Raw genomic sequence first — 18,939 nt, 5'->3', positions numbered from 1 at the left:
CAGAACCTAATTCTTACCCACTTTACCCTCTTGTGGCCACAATTGCTAAAGGGATTGCACCGATGTGTCTACTTTTGCCATGCCACAGCTTGTGAAATTGAAACAGGTTTCTCCGGTAGTAGCAGCCATAGTCAGAAAGAGGGTTTAATCTGATGCATTTTCCCTGGATGAGAAATGACAGGACAGGTGCATTAAGATGCTGCTTCATGAGACGATTTAAACCTGTGATTATAGCTGTGTGAAAGCAATTTTAAACACCCTCCCACAGTGAACCTCTTGAAGCCCAAAACTTCACAATTTACAATTACTTTTCCCTAAATACAAAGTGCTGCTGGTTCAGATTCAGAAATCTTGTCATCAATAATGATTTCCTCTTGTTCGTCATGAAGAGGCTTATCACTAGAAGAGAAACAAGCAAAATGGTGATTTTATTTTAATGTCTCAATCCTTTCAAATTGCATTTTGTTTAACCTTGTCAACATATGAAGCTTGAAATTGATGCAAATGAATCCTTTTGATCAAAGTCTTATGAAGAAAACTAATGGAATGAATAGTGTTTGGAGGCTTCCCTTATCAGTCAGAAATAAAAACCACCAGGAGTTAGCTGTGAATTAAATAGTTGTTTCCTTTTTTTCTGTTAAAGATGTCAAGTGAAGAACAAATACCAGTTTCCCTGCTGTGTCCACCAGGACTGGTCAAGTCAAATTACTGAGGGAGCTACAGATAAAAATCTTTTGTTTGCCTTTCATGTTCTACACAGTCCCTCTCCACAGAGGGGACATACATCACTTAAATGAGTATAGAATGCTCAAGAGTCAATTGGCATAGTCAATAGATCCAAAAGCAAGTGTGGAGCTGAGCTCATAAAAATGGTACTGATTAGTGAGCTTTCAGTCACTTACTTAGTTTGAGGACCACCTATAATAATTAAGCTATTGGCTTATGGGTTTATCTGAGTTAAAATTGGAAGAATATGAGCCCTCAGTGAAATAATTCCACAGAGATTGGTATCCCATCATCAAGTCACCCTTTACTTACACATGCACGGTACATGGACATGAACTAGCTAGCTCAGAGCCAATCCCTGGCATTTGAGAATCTCTGAGACTCCTGTTTCTATCTGTCAGCCAGGGCTTCCTGATCATCCCAGGTTAACAGTTCCAATCAGGGATCTCATGCTTAATAAGATCAACCTGGCCCTTATTCCAATCACTACATTGGGTTTCTGACTGAGTCCTCAACACAATTGTACCTGTGTCATCTTGTAGCACATTGATGTTTTAGCTGGATCCTAAAAGCTCCCAATGTTGTCTTACGTTGGTGCGTCCCATGGAACCAGTATTGGATACTGATGAGAATAAGAGCAGCTTTTTTCTAGGAGGATGAGGTTTTGGAGGAGGAGGAATTCTCCTTGTGCAGGACGGAATCAGCTGACTTTGGTGTGTGACAATGCTACTCCTTTAACATGGTTATGTTGTCCTTGGTTCTTTTTAAAGAGGGGTCATAAAGGCAGAGGTGCTGATTTGTCTGGGAATGATTACTTTGAACAGTGGCAGGGGAGTGGCCAGTTCTCCCAGTTCAGGTTTTTTTTCCTAGTTTGTTATTTTTTTTTGCAAGCTGTCAAAGATTGCTGGGAACCGAGGGAAGTAGCTCCAGCGAAAAGAGGTTCCATACTTCCACAGAGGTCTTGTCTGGACCTTCTCTCTGTAATCTCTCCTGCCTGTAAGAACCTGTGTTTGAATGTACCTTTTTGTCAAGGGTTGTGTTTAATGGGGTGTTGCAGGGATTGAAACAGCTTCGTTAAGTTGTGATAGAGTCAGTTGGGTTATCAAATAAGTTGCTATTCTAAGTTCTGTTCTACTTGAAGCCAAGTAATTTGACCAGCTTCATCACTCCTGGAATATCCACCTTACACCTGTCTTTAAAAAATAAAAGTTTGGGTCTGGGATAACTTCTTAAAATATTTTGAGGGCGTCTGGTCTGGTCCATAGCATGTGATACAGTACAGATAGGATCTGATTGATTCCTGGTTCCTGTAGATGAGAGCTGGGGACATTGTAGACTGTAAAATGCTTGTTGTTCATCACACCAGCATTTTGTTTGCGTTGTGAGGGCATATTACAGTTTCTATTAGGTTTGTTTGCATTTGCTATTGATGAATGTAAAGGAAATCCCATCTCTGGAATTGTCTGAATGCTTGATCTGTCTGTGTATCTTTATAACATCTATATTACCTTACTGGAATCAATTTATGTAAAGGGGCAGTACAGAGAGATATTGGTGTTCTTGTACACCAGTCAATGAAGGCAAGCATGCAGGTACAGCAGGTGGTGAAGAAGGCTAATAGCATGCTGGCCTTCATAACAAGAGGGATTGAGTATAGAAGCAAAGAGGTTCTTCTGCAGCTGTACAGGGCCCTGGTGAGACCACACCTGGAGTACTGTGTGCAGTTCTGGTCTCCAAATTTGAGGAAAGACATTCTGGCTATTGAGGGAGTGCAGCGTAGGTTCAGGAGGTCAATTCCTGGAATGGCGGGACTACCTTATGCTGAAAGAGTGGAGCGACTGGGCTTGTATACCCTTGAGTTTAGAAGACTGAGAGGGGATTTGATTGAGACATATAAGATTATTAAAGGATTGGACACTCTGGAGGCAGGAAACATGTTTCCGCTTATGGGTGAGTGCTGAACCAGAGGACACAGCTTAAAAATACGGGATAGACCATTTAGGACAGAGATGAGGAGAAACTTCTTCACCCAGAGAGTGGTGGGTGTGTGAAATGCTCTGCCCCAGAGGGCAGTGGAGGCCCAGTCTCTGGATTCATTTAAGAAAGAGTTGGATAGAGCTCTCAATGATAGTGGAATCAAGGGTTATAGAGATAAGGAAGGAACAGGATACTGATTAAGGATGATCAGCCATGATCATATTGAATGGTGGTGCAGGCTCGAAGAGCAGAATGGCCTACTCCTGCACCTATTGTCTATTGTCCATGTGCGTTAAGTATCTCGGCATTAGGGAAAGTTAGTGATGTAAGCTCTCTTCAATAAAGCATCTTTGAAGAACACAGAACAAGTGTAGATCATTTAGCTCTTTATACCTGTTTTGCCATTCAGCGAGATTGTGTCTGATTTGTCACCTGGCTGCAAATACCAGTTCCCAAGCTCCTGTGGGGCTTCGCCTGACAAAAATCTATCACACTCCATTTTAAAATTAATAATTGTTCAAATATCAGTTGCTGTGAATGGGAAAAAAAGTTTCAAAGTTGTCTGAAACAGGAGTGCCTAACATCATTCTGAAAAATACGTTAATGGATGTTTTATACACAGATAATGAGCTTAGAAAAGACAAATAAAATTTTAGAATGTCTAATAAAATAATAAAATACTACACCTGTTTAAAATCTGAAATAATAACACAAACATTGCAACTAATCTGCTGTTCATGGCTACATTTGTGAGAGGAGTGAGAGAGAAAGCGAGACAAGCAACAAACAGGCTGGTTGACTGTCTGTTAGGGCACTATGACATTGGTGGTGGCATCTGATCCTGCCACGATTTTAAGAGTGTCAGGTTAGATGGGCCATCTGATATTGACCTAATTAAGGTCCTTAAATGGGCAATTATTTAAGGGTTAATCAATTAACAGTTTAAACCCATTCTTAGCCAGAAGGCTTGGGTTCAAGTCCCACCTGCTCCAGAGGCGTGTAATAACAATTCTGAGCAAGTTGATAGAAAATATAGAATCCCATTGTGGCTTTGATTTTACAGGTGGTTGGGGATGAGTAGCCTGGAACTGTAGCTCGATTTTAGCCCTGTTGACTGATAGTCAGCAAAACAGGGAGGTACTATTTCCTTGATTCCTTATGCTAGTCAGATGCCCCATAGTTTTTCACCCTCACAACCATCTCTCTTCCCCCAGTTCATATGCCCACCAACTCCATCGATGATACCAGCCAGTCTGGCCCTTGCAATATCATGGATTTACCAGAGTTTGAGTCATCCATTGTTTCTCTTCCTTTAAGGTCGCTAGCAGTGACTGCCAATCCTGGTATGGCAGAGAGCTGCTGGTCTCCAGTTGGCTGGCAACTCAAAAAATTGAAACAAAAACAGAATGCTGGAGATTCACAGCAGGTCTAACAGCATCTGTTTTGAGAAAAACTGATACAGGATCCTCGGACATGATATGTTAATTCTGTTTTTCTTTAAAGAGATGCTACCAGACATGCTGCATTTCTTCAGCATGCTGTATTTGGTTTAGATTTCCAGCATCTGCAGTTCTTCCAATAAAATGGGAGTTCTTCCTGGTGATGAATAGAGTCCCATCTCATGCTTGTTAAAGGGTAGTTCAAAATATTAAAATTTGTGTGTGCTAGCATAGCTGAGACAGATTTGTCCTTAAATGTACGTTGGGAGGAAGGAATGCGTCCTTAAGAATCAGTGTATCCCAAGGTTTGACGTTACTGACTTTTCATCAGCTTATTTATTTGCTGTTCATGCAAAACTATTTACCCTTCAAATGATGTTTCTGTGGTCCAGGGTGGCCTAGGAATAATTGAATAATTCATACATTATTACCTGTCTCAATCCTCATAATTCTTATTTATGTTATAAGCCAGATATCCATAATCAATTCTTTGAATTTTACTTCAAATGATGGTAGCCATCATCTAATATAGTCAGCTAATTTTATTAATTAATTTTCAAAGAACATGTTATTGTTGATGAATTACCTTACTGTTGACCTGGAGAGATATTTATGAAAGATGCATTTAGTAGAATTAGTTCCAACCTTTCCATGCTTCTTGGTTAATGGGTTTTGTATCATTCAGAAACAAAGATGAGAAACCTGAACTGGATTTTGAAACAGACCCATTAGACATCCGGATCCCAGATATCAACTCTGAAGATGGTGCAGGAAAAAAGAAGACATACAGACGACCGGAGAGGGAGGATCAGCACATTCCTGAAAGTGACTACTCACTAAGGGTCAGTATCTATTTGTTTGTGTTTTGTTTGGCAACATTAAAGAAAAGGCTGACTTGAGTTAGTAGACAAATCATTGCGTTAGGGTATTTATCATTATGTTTAAGATGTTCTTGAAGATTTGATACTCATAATGCATTCACATGACATGATAATGTGGCATTTGCTCTTTGTTTGCGAAAATTATTGTATTTATCTGAGTGGAGTAACTTAATGTATCACCAATCCTGAAGTAAAATATGATTGTTTTTGGTGACATCAATAAAAATTTATAAAGCAAAGAAAGAACACAGTAATTTAAAATTAAGTAATGTTTAAGCAAATATGATTTCCCATATGTTTCTACAGCATTGGACACAATGAGAGTCATCAATTATGTTCCATTAACTCTATGGGAGAATTATTAATGTAAATAACTTTTAATATAAATATTGTCGATTTACAGTAAAAAAAATCAAATTCCATAAATAAAAATAAAATCCAAACAATTCTAACCTAATTTAACTTCCTGACCTCCACAATCCCCCTTGGAAATGCAGCTTCAAGGAGATGAATCATGTCAGACTCATAACGTTAACTTTGTTTCTCTTCACACATGCTGTAAGACCTGCTGAGTTTTTCCAGCACTTTGTGTTTTTATGTCAGAGAGGTGAGAATCAGTCCTCACAGAGAAGTTCCAAAGCTGCCAGTCTAATCTTAAAAGCACATTATAAACAGAGCACATCACGGGGTGACATAAACTCTTTCATGTTCGAATTGTTCAGAACACTTGCCGTTATGAGACTTGAGAACTTGCAGGTGATTTTTATTTCCCCTCCATGAAATTGTCCTTGCAACTGGCAGTGATGCTGAATCTTCATATAATGAGGAGGCTGACCGTTCTCAATCAACACAGACCAACTGCAAATCAACACAATCCGAGTAACTGTGCTTATGTGAACTGTCCATAAGAGGAACTTTTTTTCCCTAGTCACTGGCAGCAGTGTTTGAGACCAATCACTAAAGTGGGCTCCTATCCAAAGTGGAGTGGTGTTGTAAATTTGATTTCCCATTTAATAACCCCTTGAATATGATACAACTTTGCAGAATTCTGGTCATTTACTACAGTTGACAGTATATAATGTTGATCAGCTACAGCCTACAGGGTAGGAAAGAGCGTAACGTTTTGTTTAGTACCCAAGTTTCATTACAAGTGGGCACCCATCCATGAACTCCAACTCATGTGGTGGCTACATTAATAATGTGAACATACAAAGATAGCAGGTAGGAATGATCAATCGGTCCAACAAACTTGCCCCATACTCTCAACATTTGAAAATCATACTCAAAATTTCCTTCTTACCATAGTCACGAAATCTCTTGAGAGTCAAGAATTCAAAAACAGTATCATAGGGACAACAAAGAGCAACAAAATCTACACATTTCTTCTCTGATTTTGTCAGATGATTAAAATCGTTCAGGGATCATTTGACCATAATGTTTGATAACTGTTAATCCATTACCTTTTATATCTTTTTCTAGTCAAAAACTTATTTAACTCCCCTGGGAATTGACTTGATTGGTTCAGTCATCTTTGTGCAAAGAACCACTCAACATCTGGCTTATTCCTATTCTTGCATGATTTAAATGTGAGAATCCTGGTCTTCTCCAATATGCTCAACTGAAATAATTATCCAACATTTCATCACTTCAGTTTCCATCACTGACTGGATTCTTATCAAGTTCCTGTTGCTTTAAAATATCACTAGTTTCTGTTACTTGGCGGGACATGAGACAACAGGTACACTTGCACTTCTCAGAGAAGTTTCCACTTTAAATTAAACCCTTTCTTATCTGCACGAACGATATCACCGTGCTGACTATCTCCCATAATTGAAGTTCCATTGTGTAAACTTGACTGTACTGAAATTTGACTTTGGAGTCTGCAGTTTGATAAAACAGTTCATTCAGAGATGCTTTCTAAGTTAATAGGAACCAGTGCTTTATTTCAAGAAGTCATGAGAATATTTAACAAAGGTAAGGACTGCAACTTTAAAACGAGCTACTAATGTTCTTTATGTTGTGATAGGCATATTGTAGCATTTTGTACCTGAAACCTCGCATGCAGATCATCCTGCGTAAGAAGAAAGTCAAAGCACAACTTATCACAAAGAGCCTGGCTCACATTGAATATGATGTTTACAGACCTAATTTTAATGTATCCTTTTTGAATGAGCTGTTGGTAGTGTACTCATTTTGACATTATGATTACTATATGCTGTTGATATTTTCTTAATTTCCAGCTCCTCACAGTTAAGGGAGACAAAAGAATTATCTTTTCTTTGCGTAGAGCTAAACTTAACAATAGTGATCATTACAGTTATGAATACTTAGATGAGATAGGAGACGCTTATGGGTTTTATGGAGAACCATTTATTAGGTTTTATCAAGGTTGAATCCAGCAAAGATCTTCATGACCCATGAAATTTTGGCACCTTGTAACAACTGGCATAAATCTCTCACAACACAATTTTCACAACTTTCTGTACAGGACCTATGCTGCCAAAACCTGCTGACTTTCTCCAGCACTTTCTGTTTGATTTCAGATTTTCAGGATCCAAACTATTTAGCTTTTATCCAATGGTATGGTGGGTGAGTGGGTGCAGACATTGGCAGTATGCCTACCATCGGGAAATAACTAATTAAAGATTTATTGAGCTTGGGAGAAGGTTGGAAGACCCCAATGTTTTCCTCTCATGTCATTGTATGGGTGGAAGTGGGCAGTCTTTAAAGGTGCAGGAAGGAAGGGTTATCACTATCTTTGGATGATACACACACACGCGCGCTTTAGTGCTCCTTTCCTTCTTCTCCACATGGGCAGCAAAACCATCCTCTCAGTAGTGTTGCCAGACCCTGCCCGCCAAATGGCCTTTATATACCTTAGTCTGGGGATCCATACAACTGGTTGCAGTCCAGGTAATGACCATTAGACAGCTTTGGTGCTATTGGGTTGCTGTTTTACCAGTCAGTCAGATTGGCTGACAGGTCAAGAGGAAGCAACTTCATCCCACTAAGGGTTTGATATTCCATTACCAGTCTTCACTGTATCATGGCTGCAGGGCTGATTTATTTTCAGTTTGTAGGCTGGCCACCAACATCCTCTCCATTATATTTTACCAAGTACTGATCATACTACCCTCCTTGTTTCTATTTTATCATTGTTAATTGCACCTCTGTTTTGACAAGTCTTCTTCCTAAAATCAATTGTGCTGTTTGCCTCTCCCCTGAAAAGCATTATTTGAATGGTGATACTATCCATTTTCTCTTGCTCTCAATCATTCCTTCAAAGGACTCGAATATTTCTGAACTTCTTAACTCCCTTATGTACCATGTGTATTATGCACTGACTAATCAAGACTTCTTCTACCACTTAGCAGTTCTGTCGAGGACTTACACCAGAGGAGAAGTGGTATTGTAGTGGTAATGTCATTTGACAAATAATCCATAATCCCAGAATAATTTTCTAGGAACATGTGTTTGAGTCAGTGGCAGATGGTGAAATTTGAATTCAATTTAAAAAAAACTGGAATAAAGAGCTGGTCTAATGCTGACCACTGTCAATTGTCACAAAAGACCATCTGATCTAATGTGTGTTAGGGAAGGAAATCTACTGTATTTGCCTGGTCTGACATACATGTCATTCCAGACCTACAGCAATGTGGTTGACTTATGGGTGGACTTAGAATCCAATTAGGGATGGGCTTTCAATGCTGGCCCAGCCAGGTCTAACCATATACTGTGAATGAATTTTTAAAAACCTAGAAAAAAAGGGCAGCAGACTGTAGGAATACTAATGCCTAGAAGTTTTCCTCCAGGCAACAAATCATCCAGACTTGGAAATATATCGCCAGAACTTCACTGTCGATCAAAATCTTGAATCTCCCTTCCTATTAGTTCTGTAGGTGAACCTACAGTAAATGAACAGGTGTAGTCTAAGAAAATTACTCACTACCATTTTTTTAAATACAATTTCCAAAAGACCAATTCCACATAAGAATTTTTTTTTAAATGCTTCATTTTAAAGAGTACATTTTTTAACATAATACTGAAAGAATTGTGGATGCTGTAAATCAGAAGCAAAAACAGAAGTTGCTAAAAAAGCTCAACAGATCAGGCAGCATCTCTGAAGAGAAATCAGAATTAATGTTTCGAGTCCAGTAACCCTTCTTCAGAACTGAGACCCAAAACGTTAACTCTGATTTCTTTTCACAGATGTTGCCAAACCTTCTGACTTTTTCGAGCAACTTCTGTTTTTGATACAATTTTTTTACATGTCAGGTTTATCATCTAAACTTGTCTACTTATGTTTTCTCTTACTCACTGCTTTCAGCCTTGGTGATGTCTTGCTCTGTAGCCTTGGTACTTAATTTGAAGTTTCTTAATTTTAAATAAAATTTTTCCCATCTGAATACTTGCTTGATCCAATTAAATAAGTGAAGATAAAAGAAACAAAATGCTTATTTTGTTATTTTTACCAGTTTATTAAATACTGGGATACAAATATCGCTTCCAATTTTACTTCCATCTGAGGATATGTCAAGTATGTCACACTGAAGGCTGCAAGCCTTCAAATCCATAATGCAAATGTACTTTTCCTGATTATTTTCCCTTTGATTGCAAATACCCAATTATGATTATTATACTTGTGAATTACAGAACTCAAAGTAGGTGAGAGGTAGATAATCATGGAATTAAATTTGTTTAAGAAATTATGCTTTCTCTTCTCTTGAATTTTCTCTTCAGCTGCTAACCCCTTTGATGTGTCTTCCTTTGAGTTATCTCCAACATTTCAGTCTCCAGGTTGCTTAACTCTTCATTCTGTGTACCTGTGTAGCCTATTCAATAATTAATTTGCTTCTGCGACATTATTCTTAGATTCCTCACTCTGCAACAGCCATTTAATCCCACACCACTGAAGTGGACAAATGTGTAGCTGTAATACTGGCATTGACCAGGTGATAGCCTAAGGAACAGAAACACAGATGGATTGAGAGAACTGGGCAGAATGAAAGCCAGAAGTTGATGGAATAATTATCACTCCAGTTAACTGAGGCTTTAAGAGTGTATAACCAAGGCTTTAAGATTATACAACGAGGGCTTAAAGATTCTACAATATTATCTAGATGCTGGCCTATTTGTTCACGTACACCTCTGCAAGGTGCATTTTATCCATGCCATTGCATTCTACTATTAAGTTCTAGCAAACATGCTGTCATTGTCAATAGACTTTTGTGTTCTGTATATTTCAGCTGAGGATGTTAATTTCAATATTATAACTACAGCAGAACAAAGTACACCCTACCATAAAATAGTAATCTGTACTAACCTTGTGCTTGTGAACTTTGGATGTATGTTTAAAATACTATTCTTTCAGCATTAATAAACAACCATTTACATGTCCCTTTTCTTCACCACCAAACATGGAAAAATAGTTCTCCCTTATATTTAACAGATCTACCAATTTCGGTCAAACAAGAGACCTTTGTAGCTCTCTTATACCTGCTAACAGATCAGGATCTGTCGACCAAAACCTATGTGCATCATAGTTACTGTTTAACAATTTTCCATGGCTGTCATTGATGCCTTGTTTGAGAAATGCTACATAATGTCCCAATGGAATGCTGAGACAATGGTCAACAGATGTTAAAACAATTAAATTTATATGGTGACTTTATGCTCTCTAACATTGAATCCCTCCATTCAAATTTCCTCCCTGCCACAGAACAAAAACAGTACTTGTTAAAATCAAATGGTATCTTACATGTCTGTGACAAAAGTAGACTTCTGCTTTTTTCTCAAGTCTTTCTCAACTTGTTTACAGTCTTTGATATGATTGATCACACTGTCTTCCTCCAATGCCTTTCCACTATTGTCCAGCTGGGTGGACTCCTCTCATGTGCTTCCATTATGATCTACGTAATTGTAATCAGAGCTTCCCTATTGGCTTCTCATCCTACTCCTGCACGATTCCCATTATCCCCATGGAGCTCTTCATGGCTCTTTCCTGTTTCTCATCTACACATTGCTATTTAGTTACATTATCTGAAAGCCTTGCTTTCACATTGCTTCTAGTCCCTGCTCCAAACTCTGTTCTCGTTACGAACTATATCTCTCTTGTTGATAACAGTCTCATCAAAATTATCCATTCACAGCCTTAATTTCACATTTGATCCAGAGATAAACTTTTGATCTCATTTTTGTGCCATCATTAAGACCAACTATTTCACCTCCATAACTTATGTACTGTCTCAACTCATCTACTGCTAAACCCTTCATTCATGTCATAGATACCCCTTAGACTAACTATTCTATTGCACTCCTCTTTGGTCTCGTGCATTATATCCTTCATAAACTTGAGGTTATCCAAAACTGTTCTGCCCGAGCCTGAACTTCACCTCTTGTCTGTTCAATCATTCCAGTATTCACAGACTTAGCTCCCAATCAAACAGCACATTGAATTTCAAGTTCTCAACCTTGTTTTCAAATCCCTCCATGGCCTCCCTCCTCCATGGCTTTTGTAATCTTTCATCCAACCCTCCAAAATATTTATGTTCCTCTAATTCTGGGCACCTTCGCTTCCTCAATTTTAATTGCTTCACTGTTGGTGATTGTGGCTTCAGTTGCTTAAGGCAGTAAATTATGGAGTGTTCTCCCCATACCTGTACCTGTTTGGCTGTCTATCTTGTTTTTCTTGTTTAAGATGCATTAAGCTTTTGATCATTTGACTTAATAATGAATATGGCTACGTGTCATATTGAGTTTTACAATGTTTCCGTAAAATGCCTTGGGATGTTTTATTAAGTTAAAGGCACTATAAAAAGTTGTTAGTATAATAAAACAATCCATTCCTAGTTTAAGTAAATAAAACAGTTAATTTCAGCAAGGGAAATAACCAACTGCCAGTTCTGTTCCATTGAATTGCACCAATTGACAATAATAATATGATTGCTGATGATTAGCAAAAAAGGCAGAAAATACCTATTAAGTTTTTTATCTTTATAAGTTTATTTTTACATTTCTCACTTAAAACGTACTGCAAACTTGAAACAATATTACAATAAAATTCTGAAAATAACTTATCGATATAATTTACTTTGCAAATGCAGCAGATATATGGCACTGACAGTTAGATGTTCAAGCTCCTGTTTTATACCATGCCTGATATGTTATTTACCTTAATCATTTGATTAGAATAAGCGTGTTAAAATAACCTTTGGTTTTAACTGTAAAAACAAAGAGCAGTATGGAATAATGATGTACAACAAAAATCGGCTTATTAAATCTTATGAGAAGGTTGGATGCCAGATAAAGGTAAGGATTTTGAATTCATGTGGTTTGGTATTAAAATCAATTAAATATGTTTCTTGCCTGATAAAACTGTTAATTTTTTAACTAGCTTTCTCTCATGAGTGTTTGCGCTGGGCAGAAGAACTTTTCAATTGATGCAGTTAATATTTTAATAACTAGGCATTATACTATTTGGGGCTACAAATTTAATGTTAGCAGACCATTCAAAATTTGGGACCTTGTCTTGTTCTTGACCAACACTACACTATACATTTGGATTTTATTCTTTCTATACCTGAATCTCTTAAGATCAATTATTGCATCATACTTGCTGCATAGTTGAAGATAGCTAATTCAAGCCGAGAATCAAACTTGCAACTTTGCAGTCAGTGTAGATTTATACTTTTTCCAACATCAATCGTGACCAAATCTCTGCACCTCGTAGACCATCTGCACACCTTCATATCCTTACATTAGAGAAGTATGGTTTTCAAATTGACATAAAGCTATCAATATGTTCTAATCAAAGTGTGTGGACCTGGGGAACCATGAAGCTTGTGAGATTTATGAGAAGAGCTGTCAGGAAAGGGATTTGGATGTTTGGGTGCTCATCAAGAAGTACACGTTCTGGCTGGAAGCCACTGGTTACTGAAGGCTCACTGTCACCTTCCATTGTTTTGGAAATCTCAAATGTGCAATGAAAAAGAAAATGATAGTGACCACACTCAGAATAGGTAGTGTAATTGTCTCAACCAGTGAAGAGGGGGTGGGGGGGGCACAAGATCCAATGATATAAGGGTGTTTAAAGGAAAACAACATTGTATGTAGACCCATGTACTGTGCAGGACACAGACCAATGGAGTTCCCAATCACAGACCACAATGATGTATCCGCCCCATGTTTGTACCTCCCTGCCCGAGACATCACTGACCCAACTCATTCATACCAGCACATTGCGTGCTGTCACAGTGAAGTCATCAGCAGATTATGTTCCCACACTTTCTAAGCTTGGTGCTTTCATTGATGCAAGTGATAGCCTTGCTAGTGCTTTCTCTGAGGCCTCCATATTCTCGTCCTCAGAGCTTGAGGAGTTGGGTTTGGGGGGAGTGGCTTTTACATATAGGTGGTGAAGATTCTGGCTGTACCTGTAAGACAAAAGTAGCAGAAGCCATCAGAAGGCATTAGAATTGGTATGCAGTCAGTGAGACTGACATTATGATTACCATGAGTTGTAGTGGAAAGAAGAGTGGTATTCACTTGGACATTTCAGCATCCTCACAGCAGCACTCCCAGTTTTCTCATTCAACACCAGGGATTCTGTTCTTGTAGGCGTGAGGAGTTTAATGTTGGGAATTCCTCCACCTATGCTAACTCTCCCTGATCTTTTTGGGCTACTTTCTCTTCTAATGAAAGAGTGGGTGGAGTTGAGTGAGATGGAAGTGGATAAAGCCATAAGAAATAGGAAAGCCTACTCCACCATTCAATAGGATTGTGACTTATTCACCTTTCTCCCCATAACCCATGATTCCCGTACTGATCAGGACTGTATGTATCTCAGCTTTAGATATGCACATAGATTCTGTCCCCACAACTGTCTGGAAAGGAGTTTCAAAGACTCAGAACTTCCTGAGAAAATTCATTCTTATCTCAGTCTTAAATTGATGCCCCTTTATTCTGAGACTGTGCCTTCTGACTCTTTCATGCAAATCCTATTGGTTTCATGAGATCACGTCTCATTCTTCTAAATTCTAATGAGTAGAGTCTCACTCTGTTTAGCCTTTTCTCATAAATCCCTCTGAACCTGGGAGTGAACCTAGTGAACCTTCTTTACCATCCTCCAATGAATCAATATCTTTCCTTAAGTAAGGGGAACAACATTGCTCACAGTATTCCAGATGTAGTCTTACCAACACATTGTACAGTAGCAGTAAGACTTTCCTACTCCTACTCAACCTCTTCAAATAACGGCCAACATTCCACAAGCCTTATCTTCTGCACCTGTATGCTAGCCTTTTGTATTTCATGCACAAATACCGTTAAGTTCCTGTGTATTGTAGATTTCTGCAGCTTTTCTTCATTTAAAGAACACCTTGTTCTTTTGTGTGTTTTTCCAGAAAGAACATTTTCCCACGTTATAGTTGTTTAGTCCTGGTGCAAGTGGGAGAAGGGTGAAAAGGTAGTCCTGAGGAAAATGAGTAGACTGTGCCAAGGGCTTGCTGGATTCTGGGCTGGGAGGATGGGGGTAGACAGAGGGGATGAGGCAAATTGTTGCAAGCAATAGTGAGAGTGGCTGAGCATAAGCCTTGGTGGGGGCTAAGTGCAGTAGCAGAGGTAGGAATTGCAAGGTGGCAGAGAGCAGTGTGTAGTACTTACTCTGCACTGCTGGCCATTGTTCTGCACAGACCTGGTGACAACCTCAGACTGGGCTGCAGTGTCTAGTGTCAGGACCTCCTCTGCAGTTCCTTCAGGAAGAGGATTCCTTTCCTTTCCTTTGCACCACCCCATCCAACTTCAGCTCCCTATTGGAGAATCATGGTGCTATCTTCCACGTCTGCAACATCTGGAAACATCCTTGACCAAGCAGTGCAACTTTGGAATGCCAGTCCTTGTCCAAGTCCACAGTTGTCTTTTATGTAAGGCTCAGATGCAAGGGATGCTGGTCTTTTAACAAATATCTGGTGAGAGGCGAGTTCCAGGAGTGCTGCTTGGTAAGCTGGGGCTGGAATCGGACTGAGGGATGCTGTAGGGCAGGATAGGTAGATCCCAAAGGGCTTTAGTGAGAAATCTGGTAGGCCTTGTGGTGGAAATCACTCCAAAAATATCAAGTCATACCTCACCAAAAAAATCATAACATTTGGCTCAAAGTAATTAATGAGGATGAAATGAAAAAAAATGTCTATTTTCATTTATCGTAACTCTGAATTGTAATTTTTTCAGGTATCATGTTCTGCAGAATAGCAGACTAAGTCCTCATAATTTACTTACCAATTAACATTTTTGGTGGTTACAATTCACCTGAAAAACAATAACTGCATAAAACAATGAAGCAATTATTTTGCTTGCATTTTTTTCTCCAGTCAACCAGCAGAGGATGTGGAGTTGGTGTAATTGGAATTATTGAATGCAATTTTCTCAAGCCAGCACATAATAAACAAGATTTTGAATATACTAAAGAATACAGGTAAGAACGGACAAACACTAACAAAGGCAATATTTAAGATTTAGTACCTAATGGAAAGACAGATTCACAACAGACAGGACATAATCACCATCTGGTAGTCAAAAGCTTGCCTGAGGCACACGTTTCAACTTGAAACTTTTACGTAGCTTTAAACTCTGAAACCAAAATGGAAAACATGATAAATACACAGCAAAGATATCAATGTCTGAAAAGAAAGGTTGGATGTTGATTCAATTCTTTCATTTCAGTTGGAAATGAAAACTGTAGAATTAATCAGCTCTTTCATTGAGCTGAATAAAATCAAGATATTGGGAATTAACTGATTTAATGGTTTGAAAATATTGCCGTTGCAAAACAGGAATGTAGTAAGTCAATGGATAATAAGTATACAAAGATCAACTCAGGTAGTGTTGGAGTGTTAAAAGAACAGAATTTGAAAAGACTAAATCAGCCATTGAAAAGGATTGGCTTTAACCATATGTTACATAAAATAAAACACTGGCATTTGATGCGAGAAAATGCGTCAGCAAGGTTGCATTGAGTTTAAATTAACACATTGTAGAAATGGAAGTGATAAGCTACAGAGAGAATAATTTCAAATAGTGTGGATGACACAAATTCTGGCAATGCAGTAAATAGTACAATAGTAGCAGACTTCAGGGTTGGAAGCTCAGCTGGAGTCAGAGAGGATGTGCAAGTTGCAGCACAGCCTGTCTGGAATTCAGTGTGCTAAAATTCCCCCTAGGAAGAGAAATCAGATATGTTTTTTGGGTTTTGAACCCGTTGTCTCTGATTTTCCTGGGTAACCAGTTAATGGCCAACTAATTAACTAAACTGTAGTACTGACGGTGCGAGAACTGGCAGTAATGTCATGGGTTGAATGGCCTTTTACTGTGATATAATTTTTCTGTCCTGGCTTTGTGTCCTGAGCTCTCAAAGTTGTCATGCCAATCAGAGGGCCTCCACCTTGATAAGTGCAACTGACTGTAACTTAAGATTAGTAGGAGAGGGGCCACTTCAATATAGATGTGTTCTCTTCAGATTTCTAATGAAAAAATAACTCTTGCAGCCAGGACATTACTGTGAGCAGCTCACAGGAGGGTAACTTGTGGCTGTGTTATACTGAGCCACGCAGTGTGGATCTTTAGGCTGATCTGAGCACTGCCCAAATCCCCCTTGCCAGCTGCTATGTCTTCCTCCAGTCATTTAAACCAGCCACCTCTGTGTGCCAGAACCTGAAGGCCAATTGACAAAGTTGTAATTGAACTCAATTAACTTTATATTGAACCTGATTGGGTAGCAATCAGAGATGTATGCATTAGTTCTACCACCTCGATCGTAGTCTGTTCAAACAGCATGGAGGTGGAATGGAGACAGAACTGTCACATGGGCTAGCTATATTATTGAACTAGGGGCTATAAATACTGCCCTGTAAAAGCCAAAAGACCATTCAACATGGGAACAGGAGTAAGCTGTTTGGCCCCTGAAGCATACACCTCAATAGGACCGTTGCTGATCTGACCTTCCTCATATCCACCTTTTGTATTTTCCCATAACTCTGTGTCCTGAGCTCTCAAAGTTGTCATGCCAATCAGAGGGCCTCCACCTTGATAAGTGCAACTGACTGTAACTTAAGATTAGTGGGTGGCACGGTGGCACAGTGGTTAGCACTGCTGCCTCACAGCGCCAGAGACCCGGGTTCAATTCCCGCCTCAGGCGACTGACTGTGTGGAGTTTGCACGTTCTCTCCGTGTCTGCGTGGGTTTCCTCCAGGTGCTCCGGTTTCCTCCCACATCACAAAGATGTGCAGGGTCAGGTGAATTGGCCATACTAAATTGCCCGTAGTGTTAGGTAAGGGGTAAATGTAGGGGTATGGGTGGGTTTCGCTTCGGCGGGTCGGTGTGGACTTGTTGGGCCGAAGGGCCTGTTTCTACACTGTAATCTAATCTAATCTTGATTCTCCATCCTCCATCTGATCAAGAACCCATCTATCTCAGCTTCAAAGATGCAGAAGCCTCAGCTGTCTGTGATAAGGAGTTCCAAAGACTGTCATCACTCTGAGAGAAGAAATTCCTCCCTATCTCGGTGTTAAATTGAGACTGTGCCCTCTGGTCCTAGATTCTTCCATGAGGGGAAACATCCTGTTAGCATTCACCCTGTCAAGCTGCTTTCCTGATGAAGGGCTTATGCCTGAAACATCGATTCTCCTTCTCCTCGGATGCTGCCTGACCTGCTGTGCTTTTCCAGCACCACACTCTCAATTGTGATCTCCAGCATCTGCAGTCCTCACTTTCTTCACCTCTCAATCTTTCAAACTCCAATGAGTAGAATCCCAACCTGTTTAACCTTTGCTTATAAGACAGTCCCTCCATACCAAGGATCATCATCATGAATCTTCTCTGAGCTGCCTCCAATGAATTAATAAATTTCGTTACATAAGGGGACCAAATTGCTTACAGTATTCCAGATGTTCTCACCAGCACCTTGTCTAGTTGCAGTGAGATTTCTTTACTTTTACACTCTCAACGCCTTGAATTAAGGGTTAACATTCCATTAGCATTCATGATTACCTGCTCTATCTGTGCACTTGTTTTCTGCGTTTCATGCACAAGTAATCCAAAGTCCCTTTGTGTTGCAGCTTTCTGCAGTTTTTCTCCATTTGAATAAATTTCTGTTCTTTTGTCTTCCCTTCCAAAATGAACAACTTCACATTTCTCCACATTAAGCTACATTTGCCAATTTTTTTCCCCTTTAGATAACCTACTAGGGAGAGAATAGGGCCCCTCAAAGATCAGCAAGGCGGCCTTTGTGTGGAGCTACAGAAAATGGGGGAGATACTAAATGAATATTTTGTGTCAGTATTTATTGTGGAAAAGGGTATGGAAGATATAGACTGTAGGGAAATAGATGGTGATATCTTGCAAAATGTCCACATTACAGAAGAGGAAGTGCTGGATGTCTTGAAACGGTTAAAGGTGGATACATCCCCAGGATCTGATCAGGTGTACCCGAGAACTCTGTGGGAAACTAGAGAAGAGAAGTGGGCCTCTTGCTGAGATATTTGTATCATCGATAGTCACAGGTGAGGTGTCGGAAGACTGGAGGTTGGCAAACGTGCCACTGTTTAAGAAGGGAAGTAAAGACAAGCAAGGGAACTATAGACCGGTGGGCCTGACCTCAGTGGTGGGCAAGTTGTTGGAGTTATCCTGAGGAACAGGATGTACATGTATTTGGAAAGGCAAGGACTGATTAGGGATAGTCAACTTGGCTTTGTGCATGGGAAATCATGTCTCACAAACTTAATTGAGTTTTTTGAAGAAGTAACAAAGAAGATTGATGAGGGCAGAGCAGTAGATGTGATCTATATGAACTCCAGTAAGGCGTTCGACAAGGTTCTCCATGGGAGACTGATTAGCAAGGTTAGATCTCACAGAATACAGGGAGAACTAGC

The 18,939-nt window shown here is 39.4% G+C and overlaps 1 protein-coding gene across 1 annotated transcript in view; it reads left to right on the top strand.

Moving 5' to 3' along the window:
• Positions 1-18,939, top strand: part of LOC122557551 (MORC family CW-type zinc finger protein 4-like) — a 110,793-nt gene that overhangs the window by 26,211 nt on the left and 65,643 nt on the right. The window contains exons 5-8 of the mRNA XM_043705297.1: positions 4,828-4,984; positions 7,050-7,178; positions 12,212-12,331; positions 15,385-15,488. Coding sequence (XP_043561232.1) covers positions 4,828-4,984; positions 7,050-7,178; positions 12,212-12,331; positions 15,385-15,488 — 510 coding nt within the window. The remainder of the gene's footprint in view (positions 1-4,827; positions 4,985-7,049; positions 7,179-12,211; positions 12,332-15,384; positions 15,489-18,939) is intronic.

The sequence above is a fragment of the Chiloscyllium plagiosum genome, chromosome 15 (genome assembly GCF_004010195.1).
Source record: "Chiloscyllium plagiosum isolate BGI_BamShark_2017 chromosome 15, ASM401019v2, whole genome shotgun sequence".
Taxonomy (NCBI): domain Eukaryota; kingdom Metazoa; phylum Chordata; class Chondrichthyes; order Orectolobiformes; family Hemiscylliidae; genus Chiloscyllium; species Chiloscyllium plagiosum.
The sequence above is the reverse complement of the archived record's forward strand: the minus strand, read 5'-3'. Positions and strand labels throughout refer to the sequence as shown.